The sequence below is a fragment of the Pempheris klunzingeri genome, chromosome 3 (genome assembly GCF_042242105.1).
Source record: "Pempheris klunzingeri isolate RE-2024b chromosome 3, fPemKlu1.hap1, whole genome shotgun sequence".
Classification (NCBI taxonomy): Eukaryota; Metazoa; Chordata; class Actinopteri; order Acropomatiformes; family Pempheridae; genus Pempheris; species Pempheris klunzingeri.
The window spans coordinates 761,447-778,454 of NC_092014.1; the positions used below are offsets into that span (position 1 = coordinate 761,447).

The following is a 17,008-nucleotide window of genomic DNA, read 5'->3' on the forward strand; positions in this document are numbered from 1 at the left end:
TGAGCATTAAATGTGTCTGAGTTAATGAAACCAAACACTGATTTTAGTGTCACTCTAATATGATATGCCTCAGAATCAGATGTGTATGAGGATCCTGCAGTCGTCAGTGTCACAGCAGCGTCATCAAACCATGTCACTGTTGTCTATCAGAGGGCTCTGAGCAGGCAGGAGGACGTCCTGTCCGCCGTCCAGCTGGATCTCCAGCAGGTGTCTCGAGGGCTCGGTCCTGGTCTGGAGGAGCTGGAGCAGCTCAGGAAGTCTCTGGATGCTGGACGCTCAGAACGAGTGATTAAAGTCTGTTATCAGTGTTTGATGATCAGCTGATCTGTAGCTATGATATGAAAACCGTCTATTATTAATAATGAAATCATTGTCTTTGGGGAAAGGAAACTATTTGTATTTGCAGACACCTTTCTAATGCAGGTAAAGTTCTGGGGTGCTTTTCCAACTAAACGGTGTCCATTTATCATGAATAAAAGACAAGTCTTAATTTACCATAACTACAAGGGTAACAGGCAGTTATTTAAAGGCACACATGTCAGAGATGGGCCTGTGGGTTAAACTCCTCCGTCTGAGAGGCTGTTTGCCCACATCTACCGTGGAACCTAGTGTTTTCCATCGTTTCCCATTTGCCTTGATCTTGTAACACTCTGTTCTGCTATCTGTGCTTCCTGTGTACGTTTTTCAACTGCGAAATCTCGGCAGTACAGCAACACAGTGCGCTAACATGCAGAGCAGCAGGAAACTGCCAACACGTTTTTTTAATACAACCACAATATCCACATTCAGTACATGTAACATGCAAGCAGCACAAAGCTGCAAACACAGCCAAGCAATATGGATTACAACATGAACTGGATTACATTTCCTACTGAGTGCAGAACAGCAATCACTCCTGTATAAAAGCCCACTAATGTACACTGAAGTGGTAGAAAAAGATATGATAATGACAGAATGGCATAATTATTGTACAATTTATTGATTACGCGATTATGTCCTTGAGTGGAAACAGCTCATAATCAGTGATCATTAAACCAAAGTCCTTTCTGACCTCATCACGTAGTCATAGTTACACTGTATGTTATATTTCTTTCTCCAGGATGACGGGTTTGTTCTCACATCATTTATAGGTTTTAGGGGGAAACATTAACATCGGCCAGTTGTTCACAGACATGTCGCTGTGTAACATTTAAAGATCTTCTACTGATCTAACCCTAACCCAACATCACAGTCTCAGTGTCGACATCATCAACAAGGCTGCGTCAAGTGAGAGCATCAACATCAGCAAATGTTAATGTGTCTGCAGAGAACAGAACTATTTTACTGATTTAGTTTCACCTCATATTTTGTGTTATTAATCTGAACAGTAATTGGTATTATCACCCTGATGTAGTGGAATTAAAAGGACAATTCTTCCCTGAGAACTGCAGTGGAACAGAAATATCAAGTAACAGAAACTCAAGTACAAGTACCTCAAAATTGTACTTAAATCAAGTACCCAGATAAATGCACCTTGTTACTCTCCACCACTGCCACCTACTGCAGTGATTTCCAGTGACTTTAACCGTCCAGTGATCAAAGATGAATCTATAACATGATTCTGGTGAAATCTATCACTGGTTTATTTTCTAATGACGTCTCACCAGTGAACACAGAGACACTGAGGAAACAGACCAGCCCAGTACAAACCCAAACCCAAACCCAGGATACAGAGGCTCAGTGAAGGTGGTCCTGAAGGTGTGGAGGTGGATCAGTGAGTCAGAGGAGACTCTGTAGAAGGACAGAGAGCCGACAGGACAGTCCAGGTACACTGCTACTGTACCAGAGGAGGAGGAGGAGGAGGAGGAGGGGAGGTCTGTTCTTATGTTATTGTGCCTGAAAGAGTAACTTCCATCACCACCATCATCAGAGCACTTCAGACTCCAGGACTGATTGTTTCCTCCAAACCAGCAGTCATCAATGTTTCCTTTCCTGCTGATTCCTCTGTTGCTCACTGAGATATAAACTCTCCCCCTCCACTCCACCTCCCAGTAGCAGCGACCAGTCAGACCGTCTGTACACAGCAGCTGAGGCCAGTCCTCAAACCTCTCTGGATGATCAGGATATGACTGCTCATTCCTCACCAGTGTCACCGTCCTGTTGTTGTTGGACAGTATGAGCTTTCTGCTGACTGTGTTTCTGTCCACTTTGAGTTCAGAGGCATCTGAAGACGACAGAATTCAGCAGCAGTTTATCACCTGACACTCCTGATGGGTTTATTTGCTGCTTTATTACTGTTAACTAGATAAAAATTTCAGATTGACTCATAATTATTTCTGGAGGGGAACAGGTGGTTGTCTGTGCATGTGAGTATTATCTGTCTGCAGCTAATCTCACATACTACTACACCGATCAGCCTTGTAGTATATTTTGCATGTTTATACCTGTATGTTCTCCTGGTGGTTATGAAGGCAAATATTCGACCAGCTCTCACCACAGAAGACAACATTATGTCTGTAACAGCAATTCTATGCAGTGACTGCAAACTGTAATGGTCAAATACTTAATTTAGATGGACAGTTATATCAGAAAAAGGGCCGGCATAAGTGGCTGTGGTTGGTGGTTATGACACATGTTTAAAAGCTTTGGTTATGTTAGTATAACTATCATATCAGCTGATATAAATCGTAGGCCGACGTTTGCTCCGCTCTGCCGCTGGAAATAAACTGGATTAACGTGTGTTCATCCAGCAATCAGGGAGAGAAAACTCCACAGAAAGCATTAAAGATCCAACCTGGACCACCTCTTCTCCACCCCATGACCCCAAACCCCCAGAGATCTGCATTTTTCTAGTTTTGGACCTTCTTTCAAGCTTTTAAATTACAACTCTTCAACAGCTGCTGCTTTGTTTTCATGAATCAAAGTGAACATACTCACACTTCCTCAGACCAGGCTTCAGCCTCTGCTCTCCACCATGGTCCAGCCTGCAGGAAGAAACAGAGTCAGGATGAACCTTCAGAAGTGACCTTCATAAACCTTCACTCAGATCCAAACAGTAGCATCTATAAAATCTATAATTCACAGTCAACTGACATGTTTTTATCTGGAATAAGATAATGTTCAATCGGATCTTTATAAATTGATAATCAAACCATGAATCTCCATTTAATTTCTCTTCATTGTTGGGGAGGGAGGTTATTTTGTACTTCTGCCACCAAGACCTGGAGGTGTTCACCTCAGCAGTACTCGGCTACATTCAACACTGTGTTAACACCGTCACAGTGGACAGACACATCCGAGTGTTTCCTAACCAGAAGCCCTGGATGAACAAGGAGCTCAAGGAACTGCTGAAGGAGAGGAACAGTGCTCTCAGGTCCGGTGACAGGGATCTGTACAGCTGCGCTCGAGCTGCTCTGAACAGAGGCATCAGTGAGGTCAAGGTAGACTACAAGCGGAGGATCGAGGAGGACTTCAGGAGCAACAACAGTCGGCAGGTGTGGCAAGGGGTCCAGCATATCACCAACTTCAGATCGAGCAACACCACCGCAATCTCTGGGGACGCCTCACTGGCGGAGGAGCTCAATCACTTCTTCGCCCGTTTTGAGGCTGAGCCACCAGCAGGGCCCACACTGCAGCTGACATCCCTCCACAGCCAGACCTTCACTGTGCAGGTACAGGAAGTGAGGAGAACCCTGAGGGCAGTGAACCCCCAAAAAGCTGCTGGACCTGACGGTGTGACGGGGAGGGTGCTCCAGTGGCACTCACCCCCATCATAATGAAGTGCTTCGAGAAACTGGTACGGAGTCACATCACCTCATTCCTGCCACCCACACTCGACCCCCACCAGTTTGCCTACAGAGCCAACCGGTCTACGGAGGACGCCATCGCCACCGCTCTGCACACCACGCTGACTTATGTGGAACAATGAGGGAGCTACGTGACGCTGCTCTTCCTGGACTTCAGCTCGGCTTTTAACACCATCATTCCGAGCAGACTGGTGAGCAAGCTGATGGACCTGGGTCTGCCCCACAACATCTGCTGTTGGGTCATGGACTTCCTGACAGACCGCTCCCAGAGGGTGAGAGTAGGACCCCACCTGTCCTCAGCACTGAGTACCAGCACTCGCTCCCCACAGGGCTGTTTGCTAAGCCCCCTAATCTACACCCACGACTGCACCCCCACCCACCCGAACAACACCATCATTAAGTTTGCAGATGACACCACGGTGCTGGGTCTCATCTCTGAAGGAGACGAGACAGCTTATAGGGTGGAGGTGGAGCGACTGTCAGTCTGGTGCACCACCAACAACCTCATCTTGAACACCTCCAAGTCGAAGGAACTGATTGTCGACTTCAGGAGGTGTAAACCGGAGATTCAGCCCATCATCATAAACAGGGACAGGGTGGAGATGGAGCCAGACTTCAGGTTCCTGGGCACCTTCATCGGTGAGGACCTGACCTGGACTGTAAACTCCATAGCGATCCTGAAGAAGGCCAAGCAGAGACTCTAGTTCCTGAGGATTCTCAGGAAGAACAACCTAAGATCTGAGCTCTTGGTGTCCTTCTACCGCCGCTCGGTGGAGTCGGTGCTGAGCCACGGCATCTCGCTGTGGTTCTCCAGCTGCACTGCGGCAGAGAGGAAGCAGCTCCAGAGGGTCATCAACACCCCCAGAGACTGACTGGCTGCCCTCTTCCATCTCTGGAGCAGATCTACAGCCTCAGGAGAGCCTGCAGCACCATCAGGGACTCCTCACACCCAAGATACCACCTCCTCCACCTCCTTCCCTCAGGCAGACGTTTCAGGGCAATAAAGTTGAGCACCAACAGACTAAAGAACAGTTTCTACCCTCGAGCTGTCATTGCCCTGAATAAGAACAACTAACAACACAGCCAAACCCTGAACAACACAACCAAACTGTGAAATAGAAATGTTTACTACACCTATATTTGTATATAATTATATTTTTGTATATATTCTTTATTCCTTCCAGTGTAAATACCCTCCCGTGAACATGTACAGTCTATTTAAATTCAATTTCTTTTTGCACTATTTTGTCATCTTGCACATTCTGCCTCTTTGCACCTCTACGTTGTTTTTTTGCACTGTCAATGAGAGCATACATAACATAAGATAAGATCAACTTTATTGATCCCGAAGGAAATTACTTTGCCAGAGTACAATACAAAGTTGACGCAACAATACAAAAGTTAAATCCAAAATACAAAGTACAAAGTGTGTAAAGTGTCTTCAGTGAAAAATAACAAATTAAATAAAATAAGTACAGTATGTAAACAAGAAGCGGATGAATAACAAAGTGAAATTGAGGGTAAACAGTAAACCTTTGACACTATTGCACATGATTGATTGAGTCCTTAAGTATCCGTCCTGCAGAAGGAGGAGGAATTTTACAGTTTGCTTGCCACAGATAGGAAAGACCTCGTGTGGCGTTCTGTGGGAGGGGAATGATCAGAGAGGGGCGAGGTGAATGAGCATGCGAGGAGCTATGGGGAGGGTGGACAGAGGCTGCATCGTCAAACCTATTGAAAAACAGGTTTAGCTGGTTGGCCTCCTTCCATCAACTGGTCTGCCTTCTTACCATGACCATTGATGGTTGTCGTCCCACTCCACACATCCCTCAAGAAGTTTAGGTAAAGGTTGTTAGGAGCACTTCATTTAATGTGCATCATCCTTCTACTTACTGCCAGTTCCAAGCCAAGTCCCAAAAGTTATCTCTCGTGTTATTTTAAATCTAAAGGGAAACTGACAAAGTCACTTTTGGGACTGAACAGATTGAACAGACCACTGGCTTATACACACATATACATAGCTGGACCCCTGTGGTACATGTGGGGTTTAACTGTGAAGAGTTTGTTAGAGTTAATAAGATTTTCATCACAATTTTGATGACAACCGGGCAAACTGCGAACTCCATCTGCTGATGAAGATGTAATACGGCATGTAAAATGATTGAAAGCTCCAGAACAACTACTAAATGGACCTTCAGCTGAGATTGTTTTGTCAAATGATGTTGCCAAAGCCAAGAATGAACTTGATGATTTTCCATCATGGTTTCTAACTATGTGACTGTATTTGTCAACATAAATGTGCATCGAAGGCGTCACTGAACAATCAAGACCAGATCCTGGTCTGATATTAGTTAGGAGGTCAGTCTGAGGGGGGGCAGGGACTCTCAGCACATCAACTACTGTCCTCACTGTTATCAGCAGTCCTGCTGCTGCAGACTGAGAGCCAACAGTCCTCAGCTTGTCAGTGTGACAGAGAAACAGAGTGTGTGTGAGCTCTTGTTGTCTGGTCCTACCTGAGAGTCTCCAGTCTCCAGCGTGGATCCTCCAGTCCAGCAGACAGCAGCCTCTCTCCTGAAGCTCCTGGATGGTTGTAGCTCAGGTCCAGCTCTCTCAGATGGGAGGGGTTGGAGCTCAGGGCTGAGGCCAGAGCAGCACAGCCTTCCTCAGTGACCATACAGCCTGACAGCCTGGAGACGGAGACACACACAGACACACACACACAATGTTACTGTTACTGTAATACTCAATTCCAATTGGCTGCTGCTTGTAGCAACACCATACTAATCTATCTCATCTACAGAACTCCACAAAATGGAGACACACAAGCTGAAGGAAGTAGATTGCACCTTGACTGAGAGTTTGGATCACATCATCACTTTCGGATCACGTCTTTGAACAGATTACAGTAACAGTAGGTGAGTTATTGAACAGTGTTATGGCTGTTGGCAGAAAAGGTTTCCTGAATCTGTCCTGAACCAGCCTGTTTGAGAAGCTGCTCCGCTGTCTGTCCAGTAGTGGGTGAACAACAAAACAACAAACAAACAAAAAAACAAAAAACAAAAGCTGAATCCTGACCTGAGAGTCTCCAGTGTGCAGTCTGGACTCTCCAGTCCAGCTGAGAGCTGCTTCACTCCTGAGTCCTGCAGGTCGTTGTTGCTCAGGTCCAGCTCCTTCAGGTTACAGGACCGAGAGCTGAGAACTGATGAGAACTCCTGACAGCAGTTCTCTGTGAGCTTGCACTGATCTAACCTGATAAAAACAAAATAAACCACTCTTATCCTTTGTTTTACTTTAACATCCCAGATATGTTCAGTATCAACAAACAGAGCTCAGTATAATAATCAAGTGAATTTCTGGAATATTAGAGTGAGTGCAGATATATGATCATTACACTTGTTTATTTCAGTGAACTTTGTAAAGCACTATGAGACACTCTGTTGTGATATTAGGCTATACAAATAAAATTGAATTGAATTGAATCATTAACAACACAGCAAACTTAGTGCGGACAAAGTGATTATAGTAGGTGTTCTGGCTGATGGTGTTGAAATTGAACAGTTAACAGTCTTCCAACATAACTCTATTTTATCAGACCATTACCTGATAACATTTGATTTCTTGCTACTGGATTATGTTCTATATGACAGAGAGGTCCTCACTAGATCCTTATCTGATAGTGCTGTTGCCAAATTTAAGGAGGTGATTCCTTCAGTATTTCAGCCAGTGTGTCCCTGTGCTGTGGATGACCCCCATGCTAATCTCAGCCCCTCCCAAATTGATTATCTGGTCGATAGTGCTGCAGGTTCACTGCGAATGGCACTAGACTCTATTGCCCCTCTAAAAAAGAAGAGAATTAAAGAAAAGAGACAAGCTCCCTGGTATAACTCCCAGACACGTGAGCTTAAGCAACACTCACGAAGGCTAGAAAGGACATGGCGGGCCACCAAAGTGGAAGAATCCTGTTTAATCTGGCAAGATAGTCTTAAAACCTTATAGAAAGGCCCTCTGTAATGCCAGAGCCGCCTACTACTCCTCATTAATAGAAGAAAATAAAAGCAACCCTAGATTCCTTTTCAGCACAATAGCCAGGCTGACAAGGAGCCAGAACTCTATTGATCCTTGTGTTCGCTTAGAGCTCAGCAGTAACGACTTCATGAGCTTCTTTAATGATAAAATTTTAACTATTAGGGACAAAATTCAGCACCTCCTGCCCTTAACAGGGTCTGGTCCAACCTCAAACCTAGGAACCATAGAAACAGCTGTTACACCTGATGTGTACTTGGACTGTTTTTCTCCAATTGATCTTGCTGAATTGACCTCAATAGTCTCCTCATCTAGACAAAAACAACTAGACATAAACATTGTCTGAAACTGGACAAAGGATGCAGATGAGAAGAAATAAATAATATTAGAAACTCTCAAAACCAAACTGCCAAAAGGCTCATTGGTTGTCAGTAATGAGAATAACTAGTAATAAAGATTATGTAGTATTTAGAGAGTGACTTCCCCAACACAAGGTGTCTTTGCTAGCTTGCCACTTCCCACATCCATAAAGAACCCTTGCCATAAAACATTTGTTTTAAGAACAACAGAATGTTAAACAAAAGCATTACAGTGTGATCTGACCTGAGAGTCTCCAGTGTGCAGTGTGGACTCTCCAGTCCAGCTGAGAGCAGCTTCACTCCTGAATCCTGCAGGTCGTTGTTGCTCAGGTCCAGCTCTCTCAGGTTACAGGACTTGGAGCTGAGAGCTGAGGACAGAGCTGCACAGCTTCTCTCTGACAGATTACAGCCCCTCAGCCTGAAGAGGAGTTAGTGATAAAGACATTTCTATGACCTACTTGATTGAAGAGTCTTGGAGGATATCAAGTGATGTGAACTTTCCACTGGACATTTTTTATTGAGTATATTACTGGAAATTAGCAGGAATTTGTCAAAATTAAAAGATTTTTTTAATATCTGGGACCAAGAAGTTACATATACTAACTTTAGCCATAAATGTACTACATTGCATGCAGTGTTTCCATTTATTTGTTTTCTTGCATCTTATCACTTCACTTAACTTAAACTAGTTGGGAACAACCTTACACATGCATAAAAATCACATCATATTGCATATATCAAAGTATCTGCAGTTATCTGTGCACTTACAGAGCTTTGCTGGAGGCTCTGACCACTGGCAGCAGCCTCAGAAGAACCTCCTCTGAAGCAGAATATTTCTTCAGGTCAAACTCGTCCAGATCTTCTTCTGATGACAGTAAGATGAAGACCAGAGCTGACCACTGAGCAGGAGACAGTTTATCTGTGGAGAGACTTCCTGATGTCAGGGACTGTTGGACCTCCTCCACCAGAGAACGATCATTCAGTTCATTCAGACAGTGGAGCAGGTTGATGCTTCTCTCTGGAGACAGATCCTCACTGATCTTCTCCTTGATGTATTTGACAGTTTTCTGACTGGTTCTTGAGCTTCTTTTCTTTTTCAGTAGGTATCGTTGGAGTCTTGATTTGGTCTGCAGAGAAAGACCCATGAGGAAGCGCAGGAACAAGTCCAGGTGTCCATTTGGACTCTGTAAGGCCTTGTCAATAGCAAACCTGTGGACCTTTGTCACAGATGTTTTACTGAAGAGCGTTAGCACACAGGTTTGTCCTGGTTCAGCCATCACATTCTTGTTTCTGTTAGTCAGTGACATCTCCACATAGAGAGCCGCCAGAAACTCCTGAACACTCAGATGGACAAAGCTGAACATCTTGTCTTCATCATTCTTCCTCCCACGTTCCTCTTTAAAGATCTCAGTGAAGACTCCTGAGCACACTGAGGCTCCACTGACATCAATGCCACTCTCTTTTAGATCTTTCTCATAGAAGATCAGTTTGCCCTCTTCCAGCTGGTGGAAAGACAGTTTTGCTAATGACTTAATGTACTGAGAGCACTTTTCTGGGCCGTACTTATCTTTTGTCTGATCAATCTGAAACACCAGGAATTCTGCGTACATCTCAGTCAGGGTCTTGGGCAGCTCTCCTCCTGCTCTGGTCTTCAACAAATCCTCCAGAACCGTAGCAGTGATCCAGCAGAAGACCGGGATGTGGCACATGATGTGGAGGCTTCGTGATGTCTTGATGTGGGAGATGATTCTGTCGGCTTTCTCCTCATCTGTGAATCTCTTCCTGAAGTACTCCTCCTTCTGAGGGTCCGTGAACCCTCTGACCTCTGTCATCACGTCAACAAAGTCAGAATGGATCTGATTGGCCGCTGCAGGTCGTGTGGTTATCCAGAGACGAGCAGAAGGAAGCAGTCTTCTCTTGATGAGGTTTGACAGCAGCACATCCACTGAGGTCGGCTTTGTCACGTCAAACTTAACTGCCTGAGTTTCATTGGTTGAACAGTCCAGCTGAAGGCGGCTCTCGTCCAGTCCATCCAAAACAAACAGGAGTTTGAATTCACTCTTGTCATAGTTGGTGTTTCCTGACGACTGCAGAGATGTAAAGATGTAATTCAGAGCTTCTTCCTTGATGCCTCTGGTCTCTGTGATACATTCATGAATTAGTTCTGCCAAACTAAACTTTTCTCCCTTCCATAAATTCAGCTGGCGGAAGGTGAAGGCGAATATCAGATGCACATCTTGATTGGCTCTTCCTTCAGTCCAGTCCAGCACAAACTTCTGTACAAGAAAAGTTTTGCCAATTCCTGCAATTCCATTGGTCAGCACAGTTCTTATGGGTTTATATCTTCCAGAGGGGGGTTTGAACATGTCACTGGGTTTTATTGATGTCTCTGTTTCTGATGGCTTCACCACCGCCTCAATCTGCCTGACCTCATGCTGTTTGTTGATGTGTACGTCACCCCCAGCTGTGACGTACAGCTCTGTGTAGATATCATCCAGAGGTTGCTCGTCCCTCTTCTGTGACCATCCCTCCTGTGCACACATAAACTTATCCTGGAGGTTTGACTGAAGCTTCTGTTGGTAATACGAGATGGGATGAGGCTCTGGTACTGGAACAATCTGATCTGTGGGACATGAATAGAGACAAGAAACAACTAAACTCAAGTCAAGCAGAATTTCACAGTTACTGGTGGAGGAAGCTGTGTTGCTCCACCTTTGTCTTGGAGTCCAGCAGGGCCACTTTGTCACAGTGTACTGCCCTGCTGGTCCGGACTCTGAATTCATAACTGAGTTCTCAGAGTTTCTATCAGATTTGGTCCTTAGTGCAGACAAAGTAATTCTAGTAGGTGACTTTAATATTCATGTGGACGTCGATGATGATGATGATGATATAATGATAGAGCTTCAGTCTCCCTGCGAATGACACTCGACTCCATCACCCCTCTAAAAAAGAAGATAATTAAAGAAAAGAGACAAGCTCCCTGGTATAACTCCCGCTTGATCTGGCAAGACAGTCTGAAAACCTCTAGAAAGGCCCTCTGTGGTGCCAGAGCATCCTACTACTCCTCAGTGATAGAAGAGAATAAAAACAGCCCTAGATTTCTGTTCAGCACGTTAGCCAAGCTGACAAAGAGCCTGAACTCCACTGATCCTTGTGATCCTTTAGAGCTCAGCAGCAACGACTTCATGAGCTTCTTTAATGATAAAATTCTGACTATTAGAGACTAAATTCATCACCTGCTGCCCTCAACAGGCTCTGATCCAACTTCAGACTCAGGAACCATGGAAACAGCTGTTGGACTTAATGTGCATCTGGACTGTTTTTCTCCAATTGATCTTCCTGAACTGGCCTCAAGAATCTCCTCATCTAGACTGTCAACATGTCTCCTAGACCCCATTCCTACTGGACTACTTAAGGAGGTCCTGCCCCTAATTAACACGTCCTTACTGGATATGACAAATCAGTCTTTACTAACAGGCTATGTACCGCAGTCCTTTAAAGTAGCAGTAATTAAACCTCTCCTGAAAAAGCCTACTCTTGATTCAGGTGTGTTAGCAACTATAGACCTTCATCCAACCTTCCCTTTCTCTCCAAGATCCTGGAGAAAGTCGTAGCTAATCAGTTGTGTGACTTTCTAAACTCTAATAGTCTATTTGAGGATTTTCAGTCAGGTTTTAGAGCGAACCACAGCACAGAGACACTGGTGAAGGTTACAGACCTCCTTATGGCATCAGACAGAGGACTTCTCTCTGTCCTGGTCTTGTTAGACCTGAGTGCATCTGACAGAGGACTTCTCTCTGTCCTGGTCTTGTTAGACCTGAGTGCTGCTTTCGACACCATTGACCATCACATCCTGTTACAGAGACTGGAACAGTTCACTGGTATAAAAGGAACTGCATTAAGCTGGTTTAAGCCTATCTCCTGTGTGGTTATTTACACAGACACTGATCCTTCACATGTGATTTGATTGTTTGAATTTAGACTATATAAATAAAGATTGATTCATTGATATTATTTAATTCATCAAACTCTCTTTTACTTTCTACAGACAGAAATCTGTCGGTGCAACTAGAATTCTTTAACGAACCCAAGAGGATGGGAGATATAAAAGTGAAATGATTTTCCTTTAAACAGCACCGTACCTTCAGTTTGTGGAGAGACATCGTTGGTGTCTTGTGTCCTGGCAGAAGGTTGGACTGAAGCAGAAACATGCAACATAGAAGAATCATTAAAGGCATTTCAGTTCTTACCTTTCAGGCAAATAAATGACTACAAATAATGAGGTATACATTTGAAAACATTTACCATACGTGTTGTTGAGGGTGACGGTTAGATGAGCATCCCCTTGAGCATGAATATGGCTAAACTGAGGTGCGCTGATGACGCTTCCACACTGGGCCGTGGCTGTGGCGCCTCCTGCTGCTCTCTGAGTTTCAGCTAATTGAGAACAGACAAAATAATCAGGAACCAGGAACCACAACTCGCCTTCCTTCCATCAACACCTGAACTGTGTATGAGAGAGATTCTGTTTTAGTGCCGATTATGCAAAAGAACAAATAAAGCTTGGTATCAATGTGAGACAATGGAGTAATGAGCACTTAGATTTAAATTGAGCAGACAGTATTTACTGGACTTTTCTTGACCTACAGAACAAGGAAGGTTGTATTGTAGTGGTTTGTTGTCCTTCCTAATACAGATCTACAGTATACACACACCTGTGTGGTTATTTCCTGATTCTTGACGTGATTTAATGTATTTTTGCCTGAAAATACCAACAGAAGAAAGTGTGACTGACCTTGTGGTGGTGATCTGGTGTCTGACAGTTTCTGCACCAGATCGTTCCTGTTTATCTTCTCTAAAACCTTCTTGGTCACCTTCAGAGCTCCATCAGGTTTGTAGGTGTTCACCATCAGATCCACTGTGTCCCTCCTCTCTGCCCCCTCCAGCTGGGACACTTTGATGGGTCCGCAGCCTTCCAGGCTGTCGAGCTGCTGCAGAAACCATTTGAAGCTCCTGAATTCATGGTCTTTTAAACCGTCCAGAGTGTTCAACAGGTCCTCTGGAGTCATCGTGGCTGCCTGCTGAGATCAGACGGTGTTTTCAAGCAGCAGGAAACCTGATGGATCAGAGCAGAAACAGGAGCCGTGATTGGCCGACACAGCAGCTGTGTTGGAGTGATTCGGACAGTCTTTGAGTTAAAGCACCTCTAAATGGAAACTGAAAATGTTAAAGCACAACGCTAGTGCAGCGTTTCCACTAAGACTTTTTCCAGCAGCAGTTCTGAAGTGTGCAAGCTCTATTAGCCAGAAGATATTTAGCCCGTCTGCTGACAGGAGAAGGGCGTTTTGACACGGATTTGTACACTGTTATAGATAGATAGATAGATAGATAGATAGATAGATAGATAGATAGATAGATAGATAGATAGATAGATAGATAGATAGATAGATAGATAGATAGATAGATAGATAGATAGATAGGTAGATAGATAGATAGATAGATAGATAGATAGATAGATAGATAGATAGATAGATAGATAGATAGATAGATAGAATTTCATTTAATAAAATGCTTCAGGATCAGAGTTCAGATCAAGTCTGTTGGTGAAGTGAGCAGACCTTCAGTGCGTTGGCGCCATCACCCCTCAATCCGCGGGAGTTTAGAGTTCAGCAGCCAAATTCATCATTTGGTGCACTGAGCTCCTCTCTCCTCCTCTTCCTCTCCATCGTTATGTCTCATGTCAGTCAAATGTCTGCCTCTAACTTGCTATCTTCCCCGGAGCGTTTCTGTGCTTTCTCATCTCTCAGGTTCCTGTGGATCCTGTGGATCCTGGTCCTGGCCCTGCTGATGTGGTTCTCTGGTTCCTGTGGGTCCTGGTCCCGGTCCCGCTGATGTGGTTCTCTGGTTCCTGTGGATCCTGGTCCTGGTTCTGCTGATGTGGTTCCCTGGTTCCTATGGATCCTGGTCCTGGCCCCGCTGATGTGGTTCTCCATCAGCCAATGGATGTGCGTCTGTCCAAGGCTCCAGCCTGTCCGTCCTTGGGAGCTGGATCTCTCCTTCACTGTGGTGCTCCCGGAGGTTTCTCTTTTCCCACTGGGTTTTTTGAGTTTTTCCTTCCCGAAGAAGGAGGGTCATAAAGGGCAGGTGATGCCTCGGACTGATCCATCGGACTGATCCATTGGCCTCATCGACTGCTGGACTCTTTATTAGATTGTTTGTTTGCTTACACTTGTTTATTTCAGTGAACTTTGTAAAGCACTGTGAGACTCTGTTGTGATATTGGGCTATACAAAATAAATTGAATTGAATTGAATTGAATTGAATTGAATTGAATTGAATTGAATTGAATTGAATTGAATTGAATTGAATTGAATTGAATTGAATTGAATTAAAGCATTTATGGACGAGATGATGAGTTGATAATATTTAAAATAATCAATCGTCAGTGATGTAGCCCGTCGAACCAGTAGTGTGGCTGCCTCACTTGCCCTATGACCTCCTGGACTGTCCTGTGACAGAGGAAAACCCATGCTTTAACAGTGAACTGGCTGTGAATTAACCCTGAACTGACTTAGAGAGAGAGCTCCTCTCTCTCCTCCTCCCCTGGAAACCTGCCAGGGACGCTGACAGCTGACCCTGCCTGTGTGGCTGCGGACCACCGCTGGATGCGTCGCTGCTGGACCAAAGGCCCACGTGAAGTATAACAGCTGGTGTTAGTTCACAAGTTGGTGTCAGTGTAGCTCTGAGATCTATCTAAATCTGCAGGGAGAGTAGTCAGTGGATCCTCTGTGGTTCTAACTACAACGTTCTTAAAGTCAGACGGGTTCCCCTCGTCCTCCGGTACAATCCGTATTCACTTTCATTTCACTATCACTAATCCAAAGGTTTATCAGCAATGTTAGTCTTCTGTCCTGATTGTTGTCTGTCTAGTGTCATTTCTGTCTCATCCGCCTTTATAGTCATTAGTGTATATAATAAAAAGGTGTATTAACGCCACTTCGCTGCCTGGATATTTCTTCATAACAAGGTCTAAGAGGATCAATGCCACTGAGAACTTACACATTTAGAACTGAGACTGTTTAATGTTTAATGTTTAATTCTTGGCTGAAATGGTCTTTGATGAAAGTTCTCTTTGGGAAAATACAACCGAAAGTCGCTCTAACTGAGAGAAAACACACAAAAAAGACAAGAATCCAAAACACAAAGTACAAGGGAAAATAAAGGTTCAAATACACATGAACTAAACTAAACTAAAGTAAACAAGGAAGTGAAGCCAACAACCAAGAGAGAAAAAAACCACAAAGCTAAAACAGGAAGTCAGGAGACAAGACTGGACTAAATAAAACAGTACCAGACGGTAGAAAATGAGCAGACACAGTGAGGGTCTTGTGTTTCTTTAGTGTTCCCTCATTCAGTACAAACACCACACACATAAAGAGCTGAAGTCCTGCCCCATCTTCACTTCTCCTGCTTCTGCTCCACCAGCTTTCGGCTCTTGAATAAAGCCTCACGCCAAACGACAGCAAAGAGAGCAGCTCACAGCGATGTGACAGCAATAAAAACGTACCTACAAAGTTGAGCACATGCTGATCTGAGGCCGAAAACACCGGAGTCCTTCCTCACTCTGAGCCGGTGACGATCATTGTGATGCTTTTGGCGATTGCTGTGAGTTTAAAGGAAATGACAGATGAAGAAACGCAGTCCGGTTGTGTCTGTTTGAGGAGGAGGAAGTTCAACTTCTCTCTTTTTCTTGAGCGGTCCTGTAAATATCAGCAGCTTATGAAGACTGAAGACTGATTCATGATGAGTGTGTCAGTGCAGAGCTCCAGATGTTCTGGTACATGTCAACATGTACGTGACTACTACTGATACTTTAACTACATGAAGCTGAGAATACTGCAGTACTTCTACTACTGATACCTTAACTACATGAAGCTGAGAATACTGCAGTACTTCTACTACTGATACTTTAACTACATGAAGCTGAGAATACTGCAGTACTTCTACTACTGATACCTTAACTACATGAAGCTGAGAATACTGCAGTACTTCTACTACTGATACTTTAATGAAGCTGAGAATACTGCAGTACTTCTACTACTGATACTGATAATGAAGCTGAGAATACTGCAGTACTTCTACTACTGATACTTTAATGAAGCTGAGAATACTGCAGTACTTCTACTACTGATACTTTAATGAAGCTGAGAATACTGCAGTACTTCTACTACTGATACTTTAATGAAGCTGAGAATACTGCAGTACTTCTACTACTGATACTTTAATGAAGCTGAGAATACTGCAGTACTTCTACTACTGACACTACTCCTTTATTCACTTGCTTGCTGTTAATACCCAGAAGGCTGCAGTGCTGCCGTCGGCCACCAGGTGGGGCCGTTTCCACGTGTCCACTGTATAAACTGAGGCTCAGCGTGACCTCATCACAGCAGCCAATCAAGTCCCTCACTACAGTAACCATAGCAACAGCACAGTGGAAAACCCTCCATCACAAGTGTTGTTGTACTTAGCTGTACTTTGTTGTACTTACAACATGGTAAATCAATCAATCAATCTTTATTTATAAACCGTCAATTCACAACAGCGTTATCTCCAGACTCTTTCCATAAAGAGCAGGTCAGACCAAACTCTTTAATTAGAGAGAGACCCAACGATTCAGGAATTCAACATTAAGGATTCAAGAATCCCCACATGAGCAGCATCAGATATTATATTGAGCAACAGTGGAGGAAGAACTCCCCTTTAACAGGAAGAAACCTGGAACAGACCCAGGATCAATGAGAGAGAGAGAGAACACAAGTTGTTAAAGAGGTACTGCCCTGA

The 17,008-nt window shown here is 44.2% G+C and overlaps 2 protein-coding genes across 2 annotated transcripts in view; both read right to left on the reverse strand.

Annotated features, from left to right (window-relative positions):
* Positions 1 to 17,008, reverse strand: part of LOC139223941 (NACHT, LRR and PYD domains-containing protein 3-like) — a 34,584-nt gene that overhangs the window by 12,036 nt on the left and 5,540 nt on the right. The gene's annotated exons all lie outside the window — the stretch shown is intronic.
* Positions 756 to 15,799, reverse strand: LOC139223962 (NACHT, LRR and PYD domains-containing protein 3-like). Its single transcript, XM_070855964.1, has 8 exons — positions 15,751 to 15,799; positions 12,963 to 13,283; positions 8,936 to 10,790; positions 8,412 to 8,585; positions 6,861 to 7,034; positions 6,299 to 6,472; positions 2,917 to 2,963; positions 756 to 2,203 (listed from the first exon to the last, which is right to left on the reverse strand). The coding sequence occupies exons 2-8, from the start codon at positions 13,234 to 13,236 to the stop codon at positions 1,629 to 1,631; spliced, it is 3,273 nt and encodes a 1,090-aa protein (XP_070712065.1). The 5' UTR covers positions 13,237 to 13,283; positions 15,751 to 15,799; the 3' UTR covers positions 756 to 1,628.

Bases quoted from the DNA above. Each gene is read 5' to 3' on its own strand.
- LOC139223962 (XM_070855964.1), bottom strand. From the start codon at position 13,236: ATGACTCCAGAGGACCTGTTGAACACTCTGGACGGTTTAAAAGACCAT. The intron at 10,791-12,962 runs GTCAGTCACACT...CATGTCCCACAG, and splicing joins CACCAGATCACCACCACAAG to ATCAGATTGTTCCAGTACCA. The intron at 6,473-6,860 runs GTCAGGATTCAG...CTCCGTCTCCAG, and splicing joins TGCACACTGGAGACTCTCAG to GCTGTCAGGCTGTATGGTCA.